The sequence below is a fragment of the Mandrillus leucophaeus genome, unplaced genomic scaffold (genome assembly GCF_000951045.1).
Source record: "Mandrillus leucophaeus isolate KB7577 unplaced genomic scaffold, Mleu.le_1.0 Scaffold23, whole genome shotgun sequence".
Lineage (NCBI taxonomy): Eukaryota > Metazoa > Chordata > Mammalia > Primates > Cercopithecidae > Mandrillus > Mandrillus leucophaeus.
The window spans coordinates 4375382-4393316 of record NW_012102365.1 but is presented as its reverse complement, the minus strand read 5'-3'; the positions used below and the strand labels follow the sequence as shown (position 1 = coordinate 4393316).

The following is a 17935-nucleotide window of genomic DNA, read 5'->3' as shown; positions in this document are numbered from 1 at the left end:
GCTGGTTCTCCTCTGTGTGCCCTCAAATCATCCGGTAGGTGAGACAGGTTCCCTTGTATAGCAGAGTTCCAGAAAAGCGAAAGCAAAAACCGCAAGGCCTCATGAGACCCGGGATCCAGAACTCACATGCCGTCACTTCTGCCCATGCTACTGGGCAGAGCAAGTCATTTTCTATCATTGGGCCAGTACCCATGACACACATTTGTGATCCATCACGTAAGGCTCAGAGGTCAGCTCAGAATGAGGATGAGGGGTCAGTCTGTGCCCCAGTCAAGTGTGATCCTAACTGGCCAATTAATTTTTAACTCAGATTAAAGTATGCTGAATTGTGAGGTCATTAGAATGGGTTGTATCCTCTGACCACTGGAGAAACTGAGGCACACAGGGTCAGCCAGTGTGCAAATAGAATGAGTACATCATAGAGTCAGCCTTCATATGAAGAAACTGAGGCCCAGAAACAGGAATTGTCTTGTCCAAGGTCAGGCAGCAAGTCTGTGACAGAGCCAGGAGTGACCCAGGTCCCTACCAGCCAGCCCCCTCCTCCTCCCTCTCTACCCCATGAGGAGGCTGGGGCTGGGAATGGCCTGGGCTGGGGCAATGGGACGGTCATCCTCAGCAGGGCTGTGTCTCCTCTGCCCCCATCTCTGCCATGTTTGTAAAGTGAGCCCTTTCAATGCGCCTGGCACTGCATAAGGCACTTAATCATTATCTCATCTGATCCAAACAGGACTGTCCCCACTTTACAGACGATAAAGTAGGCCCCAGAGAGGGCACTAACTCACCCAGGATCTCGCAGCTGCTGGGCCCATCCGCCTGACACCACAGCCTGCGCCTCCCATTCTGCCCCAGAAAGAGCTCAACCTGATCCAGGGCCCCCAGTGGGGTGAGAGGCAGCTCTGTGGCCCTCAGGGGTCTCAGGTTGATATACCCTACCTGAGGAACTGCTTCAGTGGCCTGGGTGGGGGCAGCAATGGCCAGGGTCCCTTGGAACCAACTCTGAAAGTGGAAGGACCCTGAGTGATGTCCTGGTCCACACTCCCACCATTTTACAAATAGAAAAACCAGGACTGGATCAGAACACAGGCTTCTCCAGGGCCCTCCCACTGCACTGGAGGCTGGGGGCAGGCGAGCAGGCCCCATCAGGCTGGTGAGACACACACAGGGCTGCTCTGTGGCATTCAGAGAGCACGTTTATTTACAAAGCGCTTTACAAACATCAGCTTATGCCTCCCCACAGCCCCCTGCGAGGTAGGTCAGTAGTCATATCTACAGTTTACAGATGGGGAAATTGAGGCACAGAATGGGGGTGTGGCCTGCCCCATGTTAAAGAGACCTTCCCAACCACCCATCCAAAAATAACAAAAGAAACAAAAAAGCACTGGTCCTCCTTCCTCTGAACTCCAGAGGGTATGACCAGCCCTGCTCTAACACTGCCCCTCCCCACAATGGGCAGCCTGACCAGGAGCCACAGGGGCCTCAACCCCAGGGGCTGTTGTTCACCCTTGCAGATTGTCACTGGCCCAAGGTGAGCAGGACAGGCCAGTGAGGCCTGAAGATTAAAGGAAGAGGGGGGCAAGGTGACTTCATTCTGCAACAGTGGGTCAGGCAGGGAAGGAGCCCACCGTGGGGCACAGCAGGAATTGGCAGATCCTGGTTCAGGGAAGCTCAGAGCACATATCAGGGAAGCAGAAGTGGGGAGGGAGAGTGAGCAAAATATCCCAGGGGCTGCAGGGAGCAGTGGGGAGGAGGGCACTGCAGTTCCCCTGGGGAGGACAGTCAGTGTGCCCCACTGGCTGTTCAGAACAGAGTCCTGCCTCCCCAAGACCCTCATAGGCTGTGCCAGATGGAATCCTAGATGCCAAGCCCCAGTACACCCTCTACCCACATGCAGAGGGAGCAGGCTGAGTGGGAATCTTGGCCTGGGATACTCTCTGCAGGGCCTCACTCAACCCTGCCAAAGGCCAGGATGGTGCCAAGGGGCTTGGCTTGAGTACCCCAGAGCCGGCCGTCCTGAGCCCTTGTCACTCTGCCAGGCAGTGCCAGGCCTCTCAGCACAGGCCTGCAGGACCCTATGGAGGTGGGGCTGGGCTGCAGACTTGCTAAGCTCCTCCTTGGCCTACGACCTGCCCATGGGACAAAGTGAAAGACCCTGCCCACCGGGGAAGGGGCAGCAAGATGGCCCAGCATCCACTCCAATGCTTGCCCCACGGGCGTGTGTTTGGGCAGAGCAGGAGGCACTGATCTTCCTCGCCAGTCCAGGATGGTGGGTCTGGCCCTGAGTGTGCAGTGGGTGCCCCAGGCCAGGGCCCCGCTATCTTGACTCCAGCCCCTCCAAGTATTCCAGGGCCACATCGTAGCAAAAGTGGTACTGATCCTGGGGAGAGAAAGAGAGGGAGGAAATCATGAGCCTGACCCCGACTCCAGTATTGTGGCGGGTGGGGGGAACGGGGAGCGAGAGGGCAAGCATGAGCCCAGGCCTGCCCTCGGGGAGAAGGGGGAAATGGCGGTAATGTTTTAGGACCACAGGGCTAGAACCAAGGCCCAATGGTGGGGCCCAGATATGGGAGAGTGGTTGCTAAGGAACCTGGCCTGGCACGGACCAGGAAGGTAGAAGTGGCTGGGCACGGGACACAGCCCCTCACCATGGTCTCCACCATGTTGGGTTTGTAGTTCCGGAGGGTTTTGGCAGCAAAGAAAACGTCCACCAAGTTGTGGCAGCGTATCATCTCCAGGACGGTAGAGCAGGCGCAGAAGGTGCCGCTGCGTCCTCCCCCATTTCTGAATGAGAGATGCAAAAGGTTTAGGGCGGGGCTCAGGAGTCAAAGGTGAGGGGTGGGGCCTTGGAACCTGAAGGTAAGGAAAGGGTCAGGGAACCACGAAGGAGGGGCAGAGAGCCTAGAGGAGCGGGGCAGAGCTAGGGAATCTAGAAGGGTGGGGCAGAGAGCCCAGAGGCGAGGGACGGAGTTAGAGAACACAGAAAGGAGGGGCCAGAGAGCCTAGAGGAGAGGGGCGGAGCTAGGGAACCCAGAAGGAAGAGGCCAAAGAGCCCGGAAATGAGAGGCAGAGCTAGGAAACCCAGAAAGGAGGGACCGAAGAGTACAAAGGTGAGGGGCGGGGCAAGGAAACTAAGAAGGGCCAAAGAGCCCAAGGTGAGGGGCAGAACTAGGGAACTCAGAAGGGCGGGGCAGAGGACCCTGAGGTAAGGGGTGGGGCTAGGGAACCCAGAGAGACGAGGAGAGGGCCCAGAGGTGACCAGCAGGACCAGGTTAAGGAGGATCAGAGGCTAGGGCATCTCAGAAGACATGTTCTCAAGGCGAAACAGACTGCAGATTCTGAGAGAAAGGAGGCCAGACACACTCCAAGAGAAACACCCGGAGACAAACGCAGTGACAAAGAACGGCCGGGTAGCAGCAAGCGCGTACCCAGAGTGCAAGGTGGAACAGGAACGCTGAGAAGACCGGTCACCACCTGGCAACGTGGGCACACAGGCACAAACGTACCCACACCCCAAGTCAAGCCCACAGCCTCCCACAGAGCTCCATCCCCTCTGTGCCTCTCCCTCCTTCCCTGTGACTCCATGTGTGGGGTGCCTCCTGGGGGATGGCAGACTGAGGCGGCCCTCACTCCCCTTCTCAGGGGTCTTTCCCACCAGAAGAACCAAAACCTCTGGGGGCCAGGCCCAGACTGACTCAGCTTCCCACCAGCTTCCAGTAGGCCCAGCCTGCCACTCGAGAGGCTCGGTAAGTGCTGAAAGCATGAAAAAGTGGGGAGCAAGGGAGTGACTGCACCCAGACATGAGTGAATACATGAACTTATGAATGGGGTATGCAGATGGATGGATGGATGGATGGATGGAAAAAGTCGCATGTGTGCATGCATGAACAAAGGCTGGTATCCTGTTGGCATAAAAAGTGTGCCACAATCTCATGGGGTAAAAAATTCTGACAAAGGACTCTCAAATTGGCAAAGTCAGACATCACACAGAGGGTACTAGGCAATTGTTCAGGGCTGAGTCTATAGCCTGGAAACTGACTGGATTCCTCCAGGGCCAGCCTTGGCTGGTTGGGCAGCATCCAGGTCACAGCCATCTGAGAGCCCAGGGGTTTCGGTGCCAGCTTTGCAGTCCAGCCAAAGCTGGCACCCTTTCAGACTGGACCTCTGCCCCTGGCTCCCCAACCCCTCCACCCGCCCTCCTGCAGGGCAGGTACTCACAGGCAGTGCACAATGGTGCGCCCATCCCCACTCTCGGCCTGCCACTTGTCCACCTCAGCCAGCAGGTGCAAGAAGGCCTTCTTGGAGTCAGGCGTGTCCCGGTATGCAGACCAGCGCAGGAACTGGAAGTGCCGCACCAGCAGGTGCCCCTCCTGCAGCTGGAGACAGGGGCAGCCAGCCACGGGGACATGAGCACCAGAGTCCCAGGGGCCCCTGATGACCTGGAGCGTCATTAAAAGCTGCCCCAGCCACCACCCAGGGTCTTTCCCTGGGGCTCCTCAGACCACTCACCCGAGAGATGTTCTGCACCCGGAAGACTCGGGCCACTAAGTCTTCATCTGCTGTGCCCGACATAAACTCCACCTCCATGAGGCCATACTGCTGCCGACCTGGCTCTGGCCAGTACTGCAGGCAGGGCTGGGCATGGGCACGGAGAGGGGAGAGCTGAGTAGAGCCTGGCCGGGGCTCACCCCATAGCCATGCCCACTCCCAGGGCTCCACATTTGCCCTGTAGCTCCCACGCACCCTGGCCCACCCACTCACTCCAGACTCACCTTCAGCGGCCCTCCAGTCACCACCAATCACCCACAGGCTGCAAGGCCCACCTGTCCCAATACGTTCTGCACTGACACGTTCAGATCAGCCAAGACGAACCCTTCGCAAACAGTGCACTGATGCCTACTGCTGTGCAGCTAGAAAGCTACACCTTAACCGGTTCACACGCTCCTACATGAGGCTGCCTGCTTCCAGGAATAGGCCTGGATCACTCCCACCCACCCCAGAACCTCCCCCAGCCTTCTCTCTCACTGCCTCTGCCCTTCAGCACCAGCTCCCAGAGGTGGGGTGTCCCTGATGCTGCAACACAGTCCAGTACTCCCACTTCTGCCCCAGGACCCCTCCATGGAGTCAGGGTCCTAAATACAACCCCCTCCCAGACTCCAGACTGTGGAGGGACAGAGGAGGTACAGCCCTCCGACCTCATACACACACACACGTACATATACACACACACGTGCACACACACACACGCGCGCACACATCCTCCAGGCTAAGTATCCTGAGCCTCAGTTTCTAGTCTTAGCTCTGCCTGAAGCCCACAAAAGGCTCTTCCTTTCTCTTGGCCCCAGTTTCTCCATCTGTAAAATGCCTCCCAACCTCTTCCAAAAAGACACCATGCTCATCAGTCCCCTCTGACCACAGCCCATGACAGGAGAACACCACCTTCCCCGTTTTGCCTCAGGTCCTGGCAACGCTGTGCATTCAGAACTCTGCACAGGCTGCTCCCTCTCCACGGGTCACTCTTCCTCCACCTCCTCAGCTACTCAACTCTGCCCTTCCCACATATCTCCGGTCAGACACTACCTCCTCCAGGAAGCCGTCGCTGATACATGGTCCCCTGGGTTTCTCTGTCCCTGTGCCAGCTCTTTGAAAGCCCTTTTCCCTCTGTGCTGTCACTATCAGATATTTTTCTACCTGTTTCCTCCTGGACCAGGAGATCTGGGAGGGGCTGTGTCTCTTCTGCCTCTGTCTCCTCCCTGCCCACTGCAGGGAGCAGTTCATGGGCAAAGTTGGTTGAACAGATGAGCAAATCAGTGCCCAGTGAATGATGTCTGTGTGAGCCTCCCTCTGGGCCTCTCCCCTCTACCCGAGCAAGGATGGTTCCTGCTACACCCAGGGCTGAGGCCCATTACCCTGTAGTCCTGGGTCATTTTCACAAAGTGCCTGATGCATAAAGAGCCCAGTTAATGAAATATTCTCCAGGAGGCCATTAAGAAGCTGTTGTACTCATTTTACAGCAAATCTTCCTAGCCCCGAGCCCAGCAGAAAGCCGGAGTGGGAAGGGGTCCAGAGACCTACAGCACATGGTCAGGCAGGGCTGGAAGGCTGGGTATCTGTACTTCTTGGGAGCTCCAAAGGGAAATGGGGGAGTCAGTGGGGCTGCCCCCAGGCTGAGGTCACTGAACCAGTGTCTGGGCCAATCTCAAATGCAACTGTCACACTCATCATCTTTGTCCCTGCCTACTGCCTACACGTACCACATGCCTACTGTGCACCAGACACAGCAGTGCCATGCATCCTGTGCACCCCTGACCTGGTCCTCACAGTAACCCCTTAAGAACCGGTCCTGTGATGGCCCCCATTTTACAGAGAAGAAAAGTGAAACTCAAAGAGGTCAATCAACTTACCCTAGATCAAACAGTCAGAAAGTAGGAGGCTTGAGTTGTACTCTACCTCGGAGGCCCCCGTGAAGGGCGCTTTAGTGGAGTGACTAAGAGAGCAGAAGCTCTGGAATGAGGCAGCCGAGGCCGGGGAGCGCAGCTCTGCCCCTCCCCAGCCATGTGGCCATGGAGAAAGCACTGTACGTCTTTGGGTCTTAATTTTCTCACTGAAGCCTTCCCTCCAAGGTCATTATAGATTCTAAATAAGACCATGAGTGCAAAGCAGTCCCTGGCTTAGCAGGGGGCCAATAAAGAGCAACTGTGGACAGATGCAATGGCTCATGCCTGTAATCCCAGTACTTTGGGAGGCCAAGGTGGGAGGATCACTTGAGGCCAGGTGTTCAAGACCAGCCCAGGCGACATAGTGAGACTGTGGTTCTATTTAAAAAAAAAAAAAAAATCTGCCAGCTGTGGTGAAGCAGCCTGTAGTCCCAGCTACTCCACAGGCTGAGGTGGAAGGGTGGCTTGGGCCCAGGAGGTTGAGGCTGTACAACGCAGTGAGCTATGATCCCGCTACTGCACTCCAGCCTGGGTAAAAGAGTGAGACCTTGTCTCAAAAAAAGAAAAGAAAAAGAGCAACTAGTGGTCTCCCATCTGACACCCTTGTTTTACAGATGAGGAAACTAAGGCTCTAAGAAGGTGTATGACTCGTCACACAATAAATAGATGGCAGAACTGGGACCCAACTCTTGGCTTTGGGGACCATGCCGCTGAATACACAGAGGACCTGGGCAGCAGGTGGCCCGTCGGCCTGGCCAGTGGAGGCCTCACCCAGGCGGAGTTGGACTGGTTCAGCTGGTTGAGCATGACGATGGAGGTGCACCCGTAGTCGTAAACCAGTCGCCAGAAGTCAGGCGTGGTGCTCTGCAGCGGGTGCAGGGTCACGATGAAGGCCGCGCTCCGTGTGTAGCTCTGCAGTGAAACCAGGACCAGGGAAACTGGGACTCAGCGGGGCCCTGTTCCCGGCCCCTGGCCTGGGCTGAACCTCTGCCCCAGACTGTCTTCCCGCACTGCCCACCCTGAGTTGGGCGGCTGTGCCCCACAGGACCAGGCTGCCTCCAGTGGGCCATTTCTGATGTTGGTCGGCACACGGAGGCCCTGGGTTGACAGGGTGGGCCCAGGACACCCCAGAACTAAACAGCAAAAGTTTCCAAAGGTATGGTGAGAGGAGCTTGGGCATGAGGCTGAGCTCACGGTAGAGGCTGGCCAAGCTTACTCCCTGCCTCTGCGCTTTGGCATCTGCTATTTTGGCTGCGTAGGCCAAATTTCCCAAATGTCTATATGGCTCTCTCCCTCACTTCTTTCTGGTCTTTGCTTATCACCTCCTCAGAGAAGCCCTCCCCTACCACCTCATCAAAAACAGTCCCCCGCCAACACCCCAAATCCACATTAAACACTCTGCCTGGCTGTTTTTGTAGAAATTTCCAGTTGATGACATTTCATTGTATATTTATTTCCTGACTATCCCACTCCATCTCCTAAAAGCAAGGTTCAGGAGAGCAGAGCTTCCAGGGTGTGGTCTCCACCCAGAGCCCTGGAGGGGCTCAGTAAATATTTTGAATAAATAAATCTCTAGGTCCCTCCCAACTCCATCAGTGAAGGGTCTGGGACCCCAGGCTCCCCAGGCAGTGACAGGCCCTGACGCTGCTCACTGCTCCCTCGTCCTGCCAGGGGAGCTGGCACCCAGCCTTCTCCCATCAGAGACCTGGCTCCCAGGCTCCCCTGGTGACCTGCCCTGCCCCACCCTGTGCCATGTCCCCCTCTCTTTCCTGAGCTCTTCTCCTGACCCCCCGTCTTCCTCCCGACCTAGGGGCTGGCACAGGCTCCCATGACCCTGGTCTTTGTCTGGCTTCTTCTGGCCTTGACCCTGACTTGGGCCCTGACCAAATCTTGATCTGCCCTTTGTAATCCTGCAAGTTGCAGTACAGAGAAACAAGGAGCCCCCCTGGTCCCCCAGTGGTCCCTCTCCAGGACTCTCTGAAGGCTCTTGATTAACAACTCCTCAAGGCCAGGCCCAGCCAGACTCCAAAACTCAGGCCTGGGTGCCCAACGGGGTTCCTTGCAGACTTGACCACCACAAAAAGACTCCAGCTGGCCCCTCACTGACGAGTTCAGGGCCTGTCTGAGAAACGGGGCCTCCTGGCTCCTGAGCCAATAGGACCCGCATGGCTGGGGTCAGACGTCAGAGGCATCAAGGACCTCAGGATGGGACAGGGCTGTCCCAGAACTTCTCCATGTGATAACCCACCCATCAGGGCCAGGGAGCCCCAGCTCAGGACCCTCAGACAGTCTCCCTTCCAGGCCCCCAGTGTGCAGATGGGCACCCTAAGGTCAAGGAGGGGGCTGGGCACGAAGGTACAGCTTTCTAAGTTTAGTTCAAAGATCTTCCCAGCACTACATGCCACTCCTCCAGGACCCCTGACCCCTCAGCAGGCGGGATGTCCCCAGGCGAGCATGTGAGCACACATTCCATCCACCAAGCTGAGTGACAGTGACCGATGGGCCCCTCACATCTCTCTCATCAGCGGCTAGGGCTGCTCTTCCCCTCTCCTTCAGCTGATGCCCAGAAGCCCCGTGGGAGGTCACCCTCTTTAAAGAAACCCCGTTGTCCCCTGCACTGTCCTGCCAAGGGGTTCCTGGCCAGGCATCAGGCCATAAAAAGTCCATCTCCCTCTTACCCACTGTGGGAGAACCTTCCCTGTCGGCACCCCTCATTTCTGTGTGGAGAGACGCAGCGGTGACACACCTGGCCCTGACCCACCCTTCGCTCACTCCTCCCATAAGCGAGGCTGCTTGGCTCCACTCCCTCTTTTTCCAGGCCAGCCTACCCTCGGAAAGCATGCAGCCAACTGCTCCTGCTCCCTGCCAGTAACGGCCAGTCCCTGACAGGGAGGGGTGGCCTGCGGTTACACAGCTATACTGGGGAGAGGCAAAGAAGTGGCCCACCCATTGGTCACACATCTCAAATTCCATCTCCAGTTTTATCTATAACATTTGATCTCCACCCGTGTGTCTCCTGTGTCTATGTATGAACTGGTTCCAGTGTCACAGAGGAATAGGGATAATAATCCTAGACCCTTCCCGCCTCAGACAGCAGCATCTTGGAGCCATTTATCAGGGGCCTAAAATGCCAGCACCCATTCCTGCGCTGCTTGCAACCCTCAGTAAAGGAAGCAGAGCCTCTGAGCTGGGAGCAGGGAAAGAGACTTCTAAACGGCTCCTGAGCCCTCAGAGGGCCCACGCCCACCCAGAGAAGAATGGGGCCAGAGATCACTGTCCCAGGCCTGGTCCTGGAGCAGACTCCAGCTCATTCTCCCCAAGACAAGCTCCCCTGGCTGCAGACATCAGGTCTCAAGTTCCATCCCCAAACCCTCGAGGTCTCCCCAGCCAAAGCCCCCTGAATCACTCATCCTACCCCAGGCTCTGCTGGTCCTGATCCTGGAGACAGTCCTGCCTGAACTCCACAAACAGACCCCACTCAGGCAGAGTGTTGGGGACACTGGCTTGAATACCCTGAATGGAAGATCCCTAGGGGTAGGAGGGTCACGCACGATCCTGTTCCCCAGAATGGGCAGGGGTTCCCCCAACCAGAGCCTTCAGCTCTGTTCCCTTGGCCCATGGACCTTCCCTGATGCTGCCGGGAGGGGGAGCCCCAGAGCCCACTCCACCCCAAGCTCTCACATCAGTCAGAGCCGCATTAATGTAGTTGTTGGGGTCCCCATCAGTGGAGATGAGGAAGGGCAGGCAGCGGTCGGGCGGCAGGACGTCCATGCTGCGGTTCTTGTCGCGGTTTCGGGGCAACAGGGCGATGCTGCACTCCTCCACGTCCAGAGGTGGGGTGACCGAGTTCAGCGTCTACAGGGAGCGGGGGTGGGGACAGAGAGTTATGTCCAGAGCTTGCTGGGCCTCCTCACATCCCCAAGAAGGAGGCTGGACTGAGTTACTAACTGCATTTTATGGATGGAGAAACTGAGGTCCAGAGAGAAGGGTACAGGGCAGGGACCCAGACTCCCGGTCTCTAGGCCATTGTAGGGCCTGGACAGAGCTCTAGAGACCAGAGTCTACCTCCTCGCCACCCACATAACCTCAGACAAGCTACTGCATCTCTCTACCTCAGTTTCCTCGACTGTGAAATAGGGAAGTAATATGCCTACTTCATGGGGCTGTTGGGAGGCCAAAGTGAGATCATGACAAGCACTGGGCTGGGCTCGGCACACACAGACGGGCACAGTGAGGATCTCTACTAGCTCATCAGTGCCTTCACTGAGGCAACCCCTGAAACCCCATGCCCTCCACAAAGTGGACTCCAGGCACTTGGAGAGGGGGTCACCTTCTTTGGTCACGGCCCTGTCTGAACAGAATGAAGTCCTAAGCACTGGGCACTGAATCACACCCGGATCTCTGGAGCATCTCCTCCACCCCCGTGCCTTCATGCCTCACACAGCCAGACCCAGGGGCTCTGTTTCTTTCTCTTGTTCTTGGAGATCCCTCACAGGGAACGCAGCCTATCATGATCCCCAAAGCCTGACACCCTCCTCCTGGAATCCTGCACCTCCTGTGAGAAGTGCCAGGTCCCCAGCACGTGCCATCCTGCTGAGCCACTGCAGGAACCCTGGAGTGGAGAGGACTACTGAGGTCTCTGCCCACCCAATGATCACTCTCAGGCTTCTCTGGAGAACCAGGCTTTTCCCATCTCAGCCATGTGATATGGTGAGCCTGGTCCTGCCCCAAGAGCCAGGCCTTGGGTACGTGACCAGAGCCAGGGGCAATCAGTGAGTTCCATCTCTCTGACCTGTGACTGGTCCAGGGATGGGAACATGAGAGTCTGATCTAGGACTTTTGGGGGGATGCTGGGAACAAGTGCCTTTTTCCAGAGTCACTGGACAACAGAGATGACAGGAGCCCAGCACTGCTGGAGGCCAGGTGCAGGTCTGAGAATGAAGCCAAACCAGGAGAGCAGAACCAAGGCAGAGAGAAACCACGTGTTGGCATCATCATGTGTGCCCCTGGATCCAGCCACAACTGAAGCTGCACAATCCTCAGGCTTTTCAGTTACAAAAGCTGGATTTTTATCACTCACAACCAAAAGAATCCCAATGAATACAAACACTCCAAGGGACATATTCACACTTTTCTTCTCTGGGTAACAAAACTGAGGCTCAGAGAGGTAAAGGGACTTGTTCAAGGATTCTCACAGCTCTTAACTAGGTAAGCCAGGATTTGAACCTGGGTTTATCTGACTTCAAAGCCTGGGCTCTTAACTGCTTTGATGCACTCCCTCTTCCGCTGTCCCAAAGTCCTTCATAGTAGCTCAGCTCTGTCCCTCCAGCTGTGGCCTCAGGCTGGTCCCTGCTTCTCGGCCTTCAATGACTCCTGCAATACTAAGGACGCCCCAACACACACACACACACACACACACACACACACACACACACACACACCCCTATACACGTGCACTCGTCCCCCACCTGGAACTCTTCCCGCAGCTGGGAGGAATTACTCTGAGGATCAATGCGGATCATCTCCTTGTAGGTGGCCTTGAACTCACTGACAGGGATGGTGGTCTCCCCACACAGGCAGGCCTCCAAGATTGCATCATGAATGAAGATGTACTGCTCCTGGAACAGGAGACGAGAATGAGGCCGAGGAGGGGCCTAGAAGCTGGAGATCTGTGGTGATGGGGCTTCAGCAAGCTCAAGGTTGAGGCAGGGTGCTCTGAGGTAGAGGCCAACCGTGTATTACCACAGGCTGGACCAAGCCTACCCAAAACAACCTCCATGGACATGCCCCTTTATCTCCTATTTCATCCCTATCCCCTATAACAACCCTGTGAGGTGCTCTGAGAGGTGGGGGACAGCCCACGATCACACATCCAGTGAGGATGCAATCCCAGCTATGTCAGCTACAGGACCCGTTGTCTGACCCCACCCAACAGAACACAGGGGAGCAGTCCAGGATGACCCTATGCGGTTGGCGGCTCAAGGTCAGGGATGAGCTGAGGGAAGGGAAGAGCCTCAGGACACCCTTTGGGCATGCCCCGCCAGCTCCAGGCTCCTTCACGAGAGACTCCAGTCCTAGAAGTAAGGGTGGGGACAGGGCCAGGTCCCCGCACCTCAGTCTGGATCATGTTGACGCGGCGGGAGCAGAGAGTCTTCACACAGTTGTAAATGTCCACGACGCCCTCACACTCTGCCATGTCCAGCATCACATCCAGGACGATGTAGCAGCCTGTGCGGCCGGTGCCCGCGCTGGAGAGAGAGCAGCCCCAGGCCACGTCAGAGCTTTGGGGAGGAAGCCCGGGACTAAGGAGAAGAAGAGAGGAGGGCACTGGCCATGTCTACACCATACAGAGGACAGGGACACAGAGATGACTGCCCCTCCCCAAGTAAGGAGCCAGGGCACAGGCTGCTGGATGGAAGAGCGCTGGTGAAATGTGCTTGAGGACAGAGATGGGATGGGCCTTGGGGAAGGAGAGGAGAGAGGGTGGGGAGAATGCAAAGGTGACACTGGCTCAACCTAGCAACTTAGATTAGGAGAGGAGACCCTCGGAGCTAATTCAAGAATGTTCTTTCCTCCTGAAAACCACCAAATCTCCTACACATCCTCTAAAAGCCCACACACTCATACCCATTCACATAGCTGGAGCATCCCTGACCCTTCCAGGATGATATCATTCTTTTGAGGTCCCAAAGCAATGTGGGCAGGTTTTTATTAAAACACTCTTCATGGCCACGCACGGTGGCTAACCCCAGCACTCTGGGAGGATGAGGTGGATGGATCACTTGAGGTCAGGAGTTTGAGACCAGCCTGGCCAACATAGTGAAATCCTGTCTCTACCAAAAAATACAAAAATTAGTCGGTGTGGTGGTATGTGCCTATAATCCCAGCTACTCAGGAGGCTGAGGCAGAAGAATCGCTTGAACCCAGGAGGTGGAGGTTGCAGTGAGCCGAGACTACATCACTGCACTCCAGCCTGGATCACAGAACAAGATCCTGTCTCAAAAAAAAAAAATTAATTAATTCAATAAAACACTCTTCCTGCTACAAAGTCATCGTTTACATGGCTATCTCCCTAATTTGACTGAGGGCACATCAAGATCCTTGTCCTCACACAAGGTTGCGCAGAGTTGAAGGGGAAGGAGAGTGGACAAAGATGACAGCAAGATTTCAGGTTTCAAAATGGTGGCATCCACGTGCTGGCAAGGACATATAGCAACTGAATATCCTGTATATCCCTGGTGGGGCTTAACTTAGCACAACCCCCTTGGAAAACTGCTCAGCAATATCTCCTAAAGCTGAACGTTCACACAGATAACAGTTCTACTCCTACATGCATACCACACAGAAAGAAATACATTTCTTGGCCAAAAGACATACGATCGAATGTCCTTAGCAGCACTACTCATAATAGCTCAAGACTGGAAACAACCCAAATGCCTATCATGGCAGAATGGACAAACACACTGTCATTTATTCACTCGATGGAAGATGATCCACTGTGGACGAACCTCACAAACCTAAGGCTGAGGGAAAGAAGACAAACAGTAAACAGTACATGCTGTATGACTCCATTTATGACAAGTCCAAAAACATGCGAAACTAACTGTGCTGTAGAAGTCAGAGCAGTGATTTCTCTGGGACTGGGGATGGGGGAATTCAGGCCAGAAACGGGCTCAAGGGGGCTTCTGGGAACTGTTCATGTTCTGTTCCTTTCTTTACTTTAAAAAAAAAATTTTTTTAGAGGCAGAGTCTCGCTCTGTTGCCCAGGCTGGAGTACAGTGGTGCAATTACAGTTTACTGTAACCTGGAACTCCCATACTCAAACCTCCCGCCTCAGCCTCACAGGTAGCTGGGACTACAGGCTTGTGCCACCGCGCCCCACTAATTTTTTTTATTTTTGTAGCAATGAGGTCTCATTATGTTGCCCAGGCTGGTCTCGAACTTTTGGCCTCAAATGATCCTCCCACCTTGGCTTCCCAAAGTGCTGAGATTATAGGCATGAGCCCCTGTGCCCAGCCAATATTCTGTTTCTTAATCTGAGTAGAGCTGGTTATTTCACAGGTGTGCCCAGTTTATGAAAATTCATATTTTTAAACATATTTCTGCACTTTGCTTTAAGTGTATTATATATCAATAAAGTTTTGTTTTGAAAAGATGGCCTCTTAAAGAGGCCTAAAGAAATCAAAGAGAAGCTGGTTTAGGTGGCAGGGCAGGGAGGACGACTCTACCATGCGGCATTTGGGGAGCTGATAAGAACACAGTAGAGGAACCACAATGAGACCCAGAGGCCGTGGACAAAGCCACAAAGGTTGGGGGTTAGGCTCTCCAGGGGGAGACAGAGGGCAGACCAGGACAGCGTGCTGGGTCCCCATTTAAGAAGCAAGAGAAAGATGTGGAGCCAGGGAGGAAGCAGAGAGAGGAGGGGCAGCTGGGGTCACGGGAGCCAGTCAGGGTCTGCAGAAGGTGTGACGGCCAGTGGGTGGGCAAGGCCCACTGGGTTTGGCGGAAAGAACTGAAGTCCTTCCCACCCCCAGGCCAGGCCTAGCACGCAGCAGGTGTACAACGAAAAGCTGCTTACTGAAAGCAGGCAGAACTCAATCGTGTGGTGTCTCACCAGCCCCTAGGCCCTTCCCTATCTCCAGTGCTTCCTCAGCAACTGGGTCAAGGGGCTTCACAGGTCTTCACAGGTCTTGGGGAGCACATGAAGGTGCCAACTTCAGAGCCACAGCTCAAAGGGGACAGGGCCTTTGGGGGTTGCTCCCTCCTGCACTTTATCTCTAAGCAGGAGAACCCAGGCCTGATCTCCACTACGGATCCTAAACCAACCCAACCCCAAGCCCAACTTCCCAGGGAGAAGGGCCCCTTTTCTCCTTGGGATTCCCAGTGCCCCACCTGCAGTGGATGACAATGGGACCGGCATCAGGTGGGGTGGAGGCCTTCACGCGCCGGATGAAAGCCAGCAGCCCCGTGGCGTGGTAGGGGACGCCATGCTCTGGCCACGCTGTGAAGTGGAACTGGCGGACCTCGTGCCGGGCAGAGTAGCCTCTCTGGGGAGACAATGGGAATAACAGTCAGAGTCCCTGGCAGCATCTATTAGACACCTGCTGTGTGCCAGGCACTGTGGTGAGCGTCTCATTGTATAATCTCAACTAATCCCAATGATCAATTTATTGATGAAGTAGATATTAATGTCCCATCGTACAAACAAGAAAACTAAGGCTCAAAGAGGAGAAGCCACTTTCCCAAGGTTAGAGAAACCGACAACACGCAGGATTTGGACAATGGTCTGCCTGATGCCTAAACCTGGGTTATGAAATACTCACCTCTGCCACTAGGTTGCTGCGTAAACATAGATCATTTTGACTCCCAGGGTCTTAATTTAGAGGAAAAAAACTATCTTTCCTCTGAGGACTTTACAGAGCAGATCAAATGGGATCGTGGACAGGACTCGCCAGCCAGTCACTGACTATGTGGCCTCTCCTGCCTGGCATAAGCCCTCTGAGCCTCACTTTCCGTATCTGGGCTAATCCCATGGAGCTTTCCAGGACTGAAACAATATGTGTAACAGGCTCAGCACAGAGTAGGAGCCAGCGCCTGGCAGATACTGTCATCCCCTTCATTGTCTCGGCTTCCTCTTATGGGCACCAACAAAGGCAGTTACCTTCCTGCCCTTCCAGAGTGCTCCCAGCAAACAGTGACCAAGTAGCTTCCTTGCTGGGATGGGCAGCAGTGTGCTGCTCACCCTCCTGCTCCCAGAGTTGGGGGAAGTGGGAGTGGGCTCTGATCCCTGCTCAGGCACCCTCTGCAGGGAACAGGCGGCGGGGAGACTCACCCGCTCCAGGGCAAAAGTGCGCACGACATACTCAGCCAGGGTCTCCGTCTTCACCAGCGTGATCTTGATGTCCCCGTAGGTGTCTGAGTCCTCTGGCCAATACCGTGAGCATTTCACCTGAAGGCCCCACAGGACGGGACTCAGTGGGCTCGTCGCTGCCCCCTTGGCCTGCCATGCGCCCCAGCTCGCCCCACAGCCCGGCTTACCCTGCCCACCTCGACCAGCTTGGTGATCATGACGATGCTGGAACAGTGCTCCTGCCACACCATGCGCCAGAAGTCATAGACCATCTCAGGCTTCGGCCCTGGGGATGCAGAGGATGCCTGTCCCTGAGACAAGGTCTCCACCCCAGGTCAGCACACCCAGCACCATCCAGCACCACGCCCTAGGCCAGGAGGCTTCATGCTGCCCACAACACCCAGCTTGCAGCTGACGCCTGCCTGTAGGGCCCTGAGGCTGCATTGCATCAGGAGAGGGCCTGGCTAAAGAGCCCGCTCATCCTGAATGGGACCCTGGAGGAGGGCCAGATGGTTTGGCAATGGCATGAGTGTCCAGGAGGGACAGACAGATGGACGGTCGCGGAAAGAGATGCAAACAGAAGAACCCAGGCAGCCACCAGACCGAGAGGCCCAACCCACACCCATGAGACCTGAGCCCGGCTAGCCCTTTCGCAAACACCACTTTGGAGACAGGCAGGTGGACCAGCAACCGCAGATGGACCAAGCACATCAGGGAGACACAAACACAAAGAGGGGACAAAGGCAGTCGGCCAGATTCCAAGAGACCCAGCAGAATAGGGAGCAGATGAACAAGCAGGGAGCCAGAATGTGGCGAGGGTTGGGGGACATTCAGGAATCCAAGTGGATCAGCAGGGGAGGCAGAAAGGCAAGCTGAGGGCATTCCAGCATGCCAGGAGGCACACAGGAAGGTGCATGTGGGCAGAGGTGCCAGGTACCTTGAGTGGCTATGAAGTGGTTTGACCTGTGGTAACCCTGGAACAGGAGGAGAGGGAGCGGTTAGACCCCAGGGAGCAGCCCCTCACTCCCTCACACCCCCTCTGCCCTCCCCTCCCAGCGGCAGAACCCCTACCCCACCAGGGAACTGTGCCCTCGCGTCCCTAGGATCTCCTACCCAGGGTGACTTTGCATCCCCCCTAGTCCCCGAGGAAGTGGAGAAATGCAGCTGGGACACCAGAGTTGTGGACTTAATCCAACCTGGGCTGTGCAACCCCGGAGAGAACATGACTCCTTTATGTGCCAGGCTGTCGTTGGGAGACAGAGTCCCCAATGGCCCTGCCTGTTCCCAGGGTTCCAGAAGCTCTAAACAACCCAGATCCCAAATGTGGGGTAACCAGAGTTTGTCAGTTATCCTAGCCCCCCTCGGGATAACCAGCATGGACAGTACCCCTCCCCCCTACTCCTCAGTCACTCAGAGCATGGTGGGCCTAGATGAGGGCTTCAGGATGGAAGTATATGGGCACAGGCATTACTCATGGCCCTTAGATAAAATGTTAAAATCTTTAAGATCAATAATAATGACCCTGTTATGGTCACGTACTGTGCTAAGCACTTTACCTGTACCACCTCCCACAAGAGAGAGGCCAAGAGCTACTTCATCCTCCATCCCCAGAGCCCCCAAGCTAAGGAGAGAAACCTGCCCTCCCACAAGCCAC

At 55.5% G+C, this 17935-nt stretch overlaps 1 protein-coding gene across 1 annotated transcript in view; it reads right to left on the bottom strand.

Annotated features, from left to right (window-relative positions):
• Nucleotides 1–1168: 1168 nt before the first annotated feature.
• PTPRU (protein tyrosine phosphatase, receptor type, U) overlaps nt 1169–17935 on the bottom strand; it is an 88600-nt gene continuing 71833 nt past the window's right edge. The window contains exons 22-30 of the mRNA XM_011981751.1: nt 15324–15478; nt 12544–12679; nt 11900–12049; nt 10113–10286; nt 7203–7343; nt 4504–4629; nt 4213–4370; nt 2643–2778; nt 1169–2374 (exon numbers count right to left, since the gene is read on the bottom strand). Of these exons, the coding sequence (XP_011837141.1) occupies nt 2312–2374; nt 2643–2778; nt 4213–4370; nt 4504–4629; nt 7203–7343; nt 10113–10286; nt 11900–12049; nt 12544–12679; nt 15324–15478 (1239 nt within the window). The 3' untranslated portion in view covers nt 1169–2311. The remainder of the gene's footprint in view (nt 2375–2642; nt 2779–4212; nt 4371–4503; nt 4630–7202; nt 7344–10112; nt 10287–11899; nt 12050–12543; nt 12680–15323; nt 15479–17935) is intronic.